This window comes from Leguminivora glycinivorella, chromosome 6, assembly GCF_023078275.1.
Source record: "Leguminivora glycinivorella isolate SPB_JAAS2020 chromosome 6, LegGlyc_1.1, whole genome shotgun sequence".
Taxonomy (NCBI): domain Eukaryota; kingdom Metazoa; phylum Arthropoda; class Insecta; order Lepidoptera; family Tortricidae; genus Leguminivora; species Leguminivora glycinivorella.
This window is the reverse complement of record NC_062976.1, coordinates 3664760-3674406: the sequence shown is the minus strand read 5'-3', so window position 1 is coordinate 3674406 and position 9647 is coordinate 3664760. Positions and strand designations below refer to the sequence as shown.

General features: G+C 34.2%; 2 protein-coding genes across 2 annotated transcripts; both read right to left on the bottom strand.

Moving 5' to 3' along the window:
* On the bottom strand, positions 1 to 808 carry LOC125227309. Its single transcript, XM_048131593.1, has one exon. It carries the CDS (start codon positions 670 to 672, stop codon positions 298 to 300), a length of 375 nt encoding a protein of 124 aa, XP_047987550.1. The 5' UTR covers positions 673 to 808; the 3' UTR covers positions 1 to 297.
* Positions 809 to 7045: 6237 nt separating this feature from the next.
* On the bottom strand, positions 7046 to 9143 carry LOC125227433. The gene is made up of 2 exons (XM_048131752.1): positions 9056 to 9143; positions 7046 to 8384 (listed from the first exon to the last, which is right to left on the bottom strand). Exons 1-2 carry the CDS (start codon positions 9129 to 9131, stop codon positions 7051 to 7053), a joined length of 1410 nt encoding a protein of 469 aa, XP_047987709.1. The 5' UTR covers positions 9132 to 9143; the 3' UTR covers positions 7046 to 7050.
* Positions 9144 to 9647: the final 504 nt, after the last annotated feature.

The window sequence follows — 9647 nt, the reverse complement described above, 5'->3', positions numbered from 1 at the left end:
TAGGTACCTCATAATTTTTATTTCCTTTCCGTTACTTTTCAAACATTTGACAATCGATTAAAAACAGGTGTACATACAAAGCAAGCGTAAAACAACACAATCTTCAAAAACAATTGAACGTAATTTCATTCAAACGAAAAGCCGCCTCTTTACAAACTGATACGAACATAGTATCAACACTTATATCACGCACCGGCTGACGGCAAAACACGTCACATATCTTATCGAAGACATTGACGCGACGTCAAAGTTATCACTGAGCAGCAAAGTTCAATCACTTAATAAGGCCCCAGTTCTTCAACGCATCACGAAGGTGAAGATAGACTCAATAACGTCATCCAAGTTCTTGCTGAACGGCGACAGTTGAGCCGAAAACGGCTCAAATGTAGACTTCTGCTTCCCATCTACTAGTAAATGACAGGAAGCACCAATCAGTTGAATATCATCGTTCTTGTAGCGCTTAGAAACTGTAACTAGCCCACTGGCGCCAACTAGGTTTATAGTCCCGAAGTTGTCTACGACGTCGATCTTACAGTCATTGCCGATGACCTCGATGTGTCCCTGATTGCTTTTGACTATGATGACGCAGCCGTTGCCAACGACCTTTAGGCGGGTGGCATTTGTTTCCATGGTGACTTTCTTCTTGTTGCCGACGATCGAGTACTGCTTCATTTTTGAAATTGGAATGTTTTTCAAATTTCGAATGCTGGCTGGAGAAATGCCGTGTGTAGTTTTTGTTATTATCGTTTGATACCGGCCGGTAGTTTGATAGTACTTCGTACTGGCTGTTTGTATCAAGAATGATTCAAATGGGCGCCGCGTGCTCGTTTTATAGGCCGGCGGCGGCGTGTGCGCAGCCCCGCGACCCGCGGAGGATTCCCCTGAGTCATGCGTCATTCATTCATCGAGTTTCGGCTATTGTCAGTATATGTTATTCCCCGCCGAATTCAGGTAAACTTTCTAACGGGTCAATGTTTTTGGTGTTTGCTTATATTAAGTTGTTGTATGTTATTTTAGTTATAGGTTTACTACGTACTGTTTATTTGCATGCCGTGTAGCTTTGAGTATTCTGTTATCAATATGAATGAGGTAATTTGTGTAGTAAATTGAAAATACGCCTTTTAAAAATGGAGGTTTGGAATATTATATCAATTTACTTACGCGTTTTTCCAATTTGTGATACCTATAAGTAGTAAATATTTTATTTATTTATTCACGCAATATCAGGTTATTTGTCTCTTTATGCTCAGATAAATACAAAATAATATGATAAGATATTTATTAATGAACATCAAAAGAATCAAAACAAAGTTTTAGCTTTTTCACAAATAAAATAACTTAATATACGTTACATATATTATCTCTCTTTGCTATTATGGTTTTGCTAAATAATATTGTTGCCAAATACCTACCTACATTTATTGCCATTTTAAAAACTGACAGTTTCTTAATTATTGATTAATTTCAAGTTAATTCAACCTACCTAATTAAAGTGTTTGTATTTGTTCAGATTCATGATCAATATGATCATGACCGTGACATTTAAAATTAGAATTTTATTTTGATCAGGATGAGTCATTGACCTACCGTGACCGAGGTTCTTCCTTTTATACCTATTATATGGTCACTTCCTCTTATTATGGTAGAACGATTTTTAACTATTGAATGTTGGTAAAAATAAAAAAAAGTAGTAGGGGGCCATTCAGGTTTTACGTAAGAAGATTTATTACAATTATTTAACCCCCTCCACCCGTGTCAGCAAAAGTAAGCAAAGCTACCCCCCACCACCACTTGCTTACATAGACATTTTCCAGTTTATGTACTGTTTTTTCAAGCATAGACAATGTGGGTTGCCAAAAAAGTAATTAACTACGGATGACGTATTTATCGTTTAGACCGTACTTAGTACTCACCAATGTCACCAAAAATAAGCAATGCGAAGACGCCGCCTCCCTGTAGGGAACACTGTAGTGTTTACGTAATACTTGAGCGGACCCTAGCAAAAAAGTAAGAAGTATGTTTCTATAAATAGACTTAGGTGTGCGTAATTATTATAATAATATTCGATAAATCAAAACATGTTTTACGCCTACGCTTGATTTCAAAGTTATCGTGACAGAACGATTTTTAACTAGCTACAAAATAAATGTTAGTGAGTATAAAAAAATGTCAGTAGCAAAAAGTTTATATAAATAGATTTAAGTGTACGTAATTATTTTATTATAGTCGATAAATAAAAGAGACAGAAAAATAGGTAACAACAACATTTAAAAATTCCAAAAGATTTTTTTTCTGCGCATGTAAAATTTCTGATGTTGCTTGCTTATTATCAAATGAACATTGCAGTTAAAAATTTAAATCCAGAATAACGCTATAATAAAATTGTTGTAAGGACTTATGGCAGATTCGAACTAAAAGATGAATACGATATGGATCGTCACGTGCTATGATTTTGACGTCTTATCAGCAGTTCGAATCGGGCTGCTAGATATTCTTGAGGAAAGTGTGTTGTTTTTCGGACTCACAAAACAAATGGTAATGATTAAAAAGTGAATTCCCAAGTTCCAGTGAATTTACTAAATTCCACGAAAATTCGTCGCTTTCAGAAAACTCCAATGAAATCATAGTGAAATGATAAGATTACAGTACTAATAAATATGACATTATTTCTAGTAAATTATTGATGTTATCATTATTATGACAAGGATACAATCAATGACGTAAAATAATCAGAAGCATATTACTTAGTGAGAGTTTGAAAAAAAAAATACTAAGAATAAAGATAAAGAAACGTAGAGGAAAACTTTTTGGGTATTTTTTTGTGCTCTTTCACAAACATGTATAAGATATTTCTCATGTTTTATATGGATATATCTTAGCTATACTTATTGAAAATACATACCCAAAGTAACTATTTTAGATCGATCAACGTAAATTTTTGCAATAACTTTTGCTGATTAAAAAAGTATGTTTTAATGAAAGTATATTTTAGGCAATAGGTAAGTACTTTTGATACCTGGTTGCCATCATGCCAATTTTTAATACCTGTAGCAAAAACGAAAAAATATTAGTCACAGTCGCATTAAAATGGTAGTGATAGAACGAAATGACTGACTACGTTACCGAGCGTAAACATGTTGGCTTTGTACCCTGGTGCCATAGCCGAATGGCATTTCTGCGACGCGAAATGAAAACGAAACGCTGCGAAAGGTAGTTTGGCTCTGTCGCGCCATTACGCACGAGCGATAGAGATAGATATCTACGAGCGTTTCGTTTCGTGAGCGTTTGTGATAGCGACCCTGATAACTTCCATGGCAATAATAAGCACATCAATAATCAGCAATCAATATTCATTAGACAGATTAGACAATATATATGCATAAAGTTGGCAATGAAAATAAGTTCCTTAATAAATTTTTCTAAAAATCAAATTTTTTGGAAGTTTTCTTGTCACATTTTGACATCTATCAATGACTACTGTGAGACTATGCTCCAGAATTGCTCATCAGCGCCGTTAAGAAGACCTTTTCTACTTAACAATACCGAAATGTTTTTTTTTAATTGGCAATAACTCTGAAACTAGACGAAATCTAGAAAAGTTTACACATTTACACACACACACATGACATTTTAGTCTTAAAATGTGACCAAGAATATGCCGTTAAAGTTATATGGGTTCCTCGCGAGCACCTTGTAATATTAACACACCGAGGGAATCACCGGAGCAGTGATCTTTATCAAAACAATCATTACTATGTTATTATGTCGTCTGATCAGATCGGTTTATCATAAATTTTGCTGTTAAGTATCACATCGTGTTGGTACCTAAGTTTTGCATTACATATAGTTCGAGTTTATAAAATAGTACCTTATAGGATAGGCCTATGTATAACCTTCAAAGAGCCATATGCACTGAAAAACGTACGATAGATACACGCGCGAAGATGAAATTCATAACTCGTATCGATTTCAAAGAAATTATCTCTCTGGTTATGGTTCAATCATGGTCGAAACTTCAGACCCCTTTGTACTGAAAAATGTCATACAATACACGTTTCGTAACTCGTGTCGACTATCAGCAGTTCTCGAAAAGTTTGTACAAAAATTAAGGGAAAAGTTAAAATTGTTTTTATTAATTCCTATTTTGTTACCAAGATTTTGTTGATGAATTGAGATTTTATTAAGTTTTATTTCGTCATTAAGGTTCTCTTGTATCTATATTTTCTTAATTATAACAATTATCCTGTATATATCTTACGAAAGTCGAATTATATTACTAAATGTTGGTAACAAAATAGGATCAATTAAAATTTGCTGACGTGGCATTGTACAAAGTTGACGGGAATTGCTGCTATAAACACTCCCTTTGGTCGTGTTTAAATATATCACTACTCATTTCGAACTTTTTCGCACTTGTATCGTAATTTACTATTATTATTAATGCCTTAAAATCACGCTTTCACAGCAAATTATAAATTTTAAACAATAACAAAGTACCTAACAGGTAACTCATAAAACGACAAAACCCGACTTGCATACGAAGCAGGACATAGCATCGTCAATGAGCAATATTTTTTTTTTTTTATTGTAATTTTTTCTTGTAGTAAGCTTCCTTCCTACATAATCTGCATATTTTGTTATCTTCGATGTATTTTTTTGTACTTACTTGACGATTACTTTACTATGCTACGTTATCTTATCGTGCGTTACTAAAAGGCTTAACATAAAACTAGTCATAGAAAATGTATATGTATCTATCTAAAAATAGCCATAGAAAGCTAATAGAGTGTGGGACAAAAAATAATATAAATAAACAAATATGTGTGTGCTTATTAATTATAATTCCCTGTCAAAATATTATTACCCACACAAACACTAAATGGGACGGGCGGTCTTTTGCTTATTTTTGGACATCTAGATGCTGATTATGTTTGTGTTTTTTTTAAGCAAATGGCCACCAACACATTGTCTATGCTTGAATGAAAAACAAAACATTATAATAGGAAAATGTTTAAGTATGCATGGGGGGTAAACAATTGTAATAAATCTACTTACGTAATACATAAACGGCCCCATACTCGTAATACAGTATCTACCTAGATAGCGCATACCTAATAGAAGTTTTTTAATGACAATTTTATTTCTTGCACATCTTTCGATATTATTATAGGCATGTTCTTGCATTTGCATTTCTTATAATTACTTTTGTTTAGGATTGCGTTATTTCAAGAACCTGAACCAACAATAAATAGGTATTTCTATAAAATTTTTGTATTATCAAATCTCAGAAAATATACCCATTTTCAAATATTGCAAAAATGGTTAAAATCGGTTCACTAAATAGATTATTATCCCATAAAAATAATCTTCCATTCCATACTTTAAGCTCACGCACATTAGTTTACTTAAATTGCCGATAGATGTGTCTGTACGATGAACGCTCATTTCCTACATCGCGTTTTTAAGTTTTTAGGTCGGGTGCGGGTCAGGAGCGTCCTTTAAGATATATTATGTCATAAACTATTGAAGTCGAATTGTCTTGATTTTCTTTGGACATTTTCTAAATAATATTGTATGTTAAATATTCTTGTTATGAGGGAAATTGAGTCTTGAGGGATCTAGTCAAGTCTGTAGAGTTATATTGATGATTCAACTATTGAATGATTGTATAGTGGGCCCTCGGTGGGCGAATCCAACTCGCACTTGGCCGGTTTTTTTTTTTAAACATATGGTGTTTTTTTTCGCAAGTGTTCGCAACGTAGTACATTTCTTATCAGGTCGCCACTTCAAACGGCCATATCCAATATCCATATGTACTGAAAAACTAACTTTTTTTTATCTCACTAGCCGTATAGTAAACATATAATAAAGTTTACAGAAATCTAAAACGCCACAAATCACGTGCAAAATATCTATAAATATTTCTTGGAAATTGACATACGACATATGAGATATGTTATTTTGATATTGTCAACATCTGAAAGATAAGGGTAACTAAAATAGAAATTGTAATAAAAATAACTTGGTCAATGATTTTACAAGTTACATGGAAAATACCGCTAAAGATAAATCGATATCAACTTATTTATTTGTAACAAAGAGATAATCATAATATCATTCACTGATTTTTCCATTGAGTAAATTTCTCATTTAGAGGTTTTTATATTTTACAAGCAAGGTATTTTAAGTATGTAAAATTCTGTAAGGTACAGCGGAGCAATTACGACTCGGGGACAAATTTCAACTACTCGATTTTTTTTCCACGCGTTCTTGTTACACTATTAACTTAAGCTTATAAATATTTTTTTATTTATTCAATAAGTTTACATTAATTTTAATATTAAACTTTTAAGAAATATACTACATACAATAATAACATGTAACGAAGATTACAAACACTGAGTCGATATCCCGCACTGTGCGATCTCAACACCCGTGGTGCCGAAATCATTTCATCTTTATCTGAAGAAATTGCTTCAAAACCTTCAACTTCATTTACACTGTAACTTACTTTCGTGGATATTTCGTTTACACCCGAAGATACCGCTTTATCTACTTCAAAGAAATTATTGGTGCTTTCGACCTTCAAAATTGAATCTTCTACTACTTTGTATGGATTAGTAGCAGCTGCACTTTGTATTTCCGCTTTAGTTTCTTCTGTTGATATTTCGTCTCTTCTTAATACTTTTCCTCCAACAGGGTATAAATATGTCACAGTTTTATTATTTACTAATGTTTTGTATGTAACAGCTTCATTTTTTACTACGGCTTTAGTTTCTTCCGTTGATATTACATTTCTTTGTAATAGTTTTCCTCCTTCAACAGGGTATAAATATGTGACTGCTTTAGTCAGAACTGATGCTTCATTTGCTTCTGTAGTTTCTTTCGTGAAAGGTTTGGAGGTTTCACCTCTTTGTAAGTTCCTTTCTGCAGATATTTCGTCTTCTGAGGTCACATTAGCTACGTCTGGAAAAGGTTCCGACAGAATTAAAGTTTCGTTTCTATTATCTATAGATTCTACTTCTCTTTCTGTCGCCGCAAGGGCTATTCCTAAATACTGACTAGTGATAGGTCCAGACAGTGTCCACGCCTCTTTTTTTCTGTAGACTTTTCGTCTTTTTCCGACACCGTTGCAACTAGATCAGTGACAATCGACGATTCGTATAATTGTGGATTCAATACTACGCCTGTTTGTCCAGTTAGTGTATTTTTGGTTGAGGTTTCTTTTGTAATTATAATATTGATCTGATCTATCCAATGCCTGAGTGTCGTGGTTTCTGGTGCCAAGACGTCATCTGACACTGACAACTTATTTCCTAAAATTTGTTCCCTCGTGAGTTCATATGTCGATGTCAAATTTTGTTTCAACATGTCAGTCACGCGTTGCTCTGTTGATGCCTTGATACTTTGATCTACATACATGGGTATAGTTGACGCTACTGGTTCCAATTCTGTGTTATGTTTGTCTATTATTATCGGCGTATTCAGGGTTGCTACATCAGTCAAGGATTCAGATTCTAAGGGTTCTCCTGATATTTGTACTTCTGGTTCTTCAGGTTGCTCTGTCACGGATTCTTCTTTTAATATCAGGATATTTTTGTCTATAGCTGTGGTTGTAGTGGAAGCCTCTAATTCCGGGGTGTTTTCTAATATATAGGTCAGTGTTTCAGTTTCTATTGGTTCGTCTTCTGTGGTCCGGTTTTCGGTATGGGTAATGATGGATATAGTTATCCCATTTAGTTCTAAAGTTTTATCTACAAAAGCTTCTTCTGTTGTTGGGGTATTTTCGTATATCGCGATGGGTGTTGTTGATATATCTAATTCTAAAATTTGTTCTGTTTCGGGTTCTTCTGTTATAACAAGGTTCACTGAATCCGACACGTAAGGCGTTGTAAATGCTTTTGGTTTCTTAAGGTCTTCTATCGCAGGTTCTGCAGTTGTTGCATCTTTGTGGCTTTCTCGATGACCTGTTTCTGTTAGGCTAATCGGTCCCAACCCCTCTAAATCTATCGCAGATATTTCTAACATAGATGTAATGTTTTCGCCTGACGTTATACTTGTGCTTAACACTTTATTTTCCACCGACTCTTGTTCTTTTGTTTTCGAGGTCTGGACATTTTGAACTGATATCATGGGTGTAGTTGTTTCTTTATTACCTGCAGACTCTTCTGATGAAGGTTTTAGTGATGCTGTCGCTTTTCCAGGCACAGTAATGGTAGTGAACTGCCGTGCCTGATCAGCCAGTGACTTTTTTATTTGAGTTGAGTTGACATCGTGCATGGACGGGGCTTGAGTTGCATTATTGACTTCGGAGCCCCAAGGGTTGAGATACGCGGCCCATCCCCAGAGTCTGGACCAAACACTAGGTGCCACAGCTTGCTCATCTAAAAATGACAATAGTTGATTTTAAATATTAATTAAGAAAAATAAATTGCTGACAACTACATAATCTCATAAAATCTGATTGATATCTATCGGTCATAGCATTCATATTTAAATTTAAATTCTTACATGATGCTTTCATTATAAATTGAAGTATTTAGAAAGGTGAACATGTATGTAGAAATGGCACTTCCTTCATATTTCCTAACCATTGGTAGTTTACGATAAAGTTAAAAACTTTGTGAAAGATGTAATATATATTTAAAATTGCAAACGGGACTTAATCGCGTATTTACTATTTTTTTCGAAAAACTCGTACAGCTAGAAGATGTTGATGTCTTGAAACGTCGGAGGTTATAGTGTTTAAAACATAGTAAATACGCGATCAAATCCCGTTTGCAATTTTAAATATGTGTAAAAATCGTGAAAGTTAGAATCAGATGTAATATAGTACAAAAAAGATTGTCTGGAAGAGATCGCTCTTTAGCGATAATACCGCTGGTTGTCTGCCTATATTTATAATCAATTATTTGTCTCCGCTGTATCTTTTGCTAAAGTGTGCCAATAAATAGTATGATATCTGCCGATCTATCTAAACCGGAATACCTACTTAATTTGATTCATTTAATACTTCTCAGCTACATAAATATTATGTAAAATAAAATTAACTTACCGTCTGCCGGCTTGCAATAAGTTTCCCTAATACAAAACACTAACAGAAACAGGAGTAAACTTCGAAATACGACCATGGCAAAGCAAGGCTGCCCTCCATTAGCTAATGTTTAACCAATCCTTTTCTTTAAGTACCTCTCAGGTATATCTCCTAGCAAAATGACATTCCAACTAACGTTTTTATGAGGAACTTTCCGTCGTAGATAAAACAGTCTGGTTGAAAATTCCTTTTGGTTTTGGTCGATCGTAGGCAGTATTGAGTAGCCATACCTTGACGTTGCGTTAGTTAGATACCTACTCGATACTTTTAAAATGTATCTTTTATCGGTCGTTTTGAGAGTCTTAACACTTCGCTAGAACATCATCCGCTGCTTAAAACCTGCAGCAAATCGTCGAGGTAATACAAAATTCAAAATGTCGCATTTTTAAATTTTTTTTTGTAGGTATCGTTTGAATGCGTGTCAAAGGCATCAATTAATTATTTTAGAAGTCGATTAAAATTCAGGTGAACACATCATGATCAGGTGAAGGATAAATATACACAGGTTATCGACAACAGCAGCAGGTTAACGACAAATTGGTACAAATTTGTA

Coding starts and splice junctions, on each gene's coding strand:
- LOC125227309 (XM_048131593.1), bottom strand. CDS start 672: ATGAAGCAGTACTCGATCGTCGGCAACAAGAAGAAAGTCACCATGGAA.
- LOC125227433 (XM_048131752.1), bottom strand. CDS start 9,131: ATGGTCGTATTTCGAAGTTTACTCCTGTTTCTGTTAGTGTTTTGTATT. Junction 8,385..9,055: donor TTATTGCAAGCCGGCAGACG/GTAAGTTAATTT, acceptor TGTCATTTTTAG/ATGAGCAAGCTGTGGCACCT.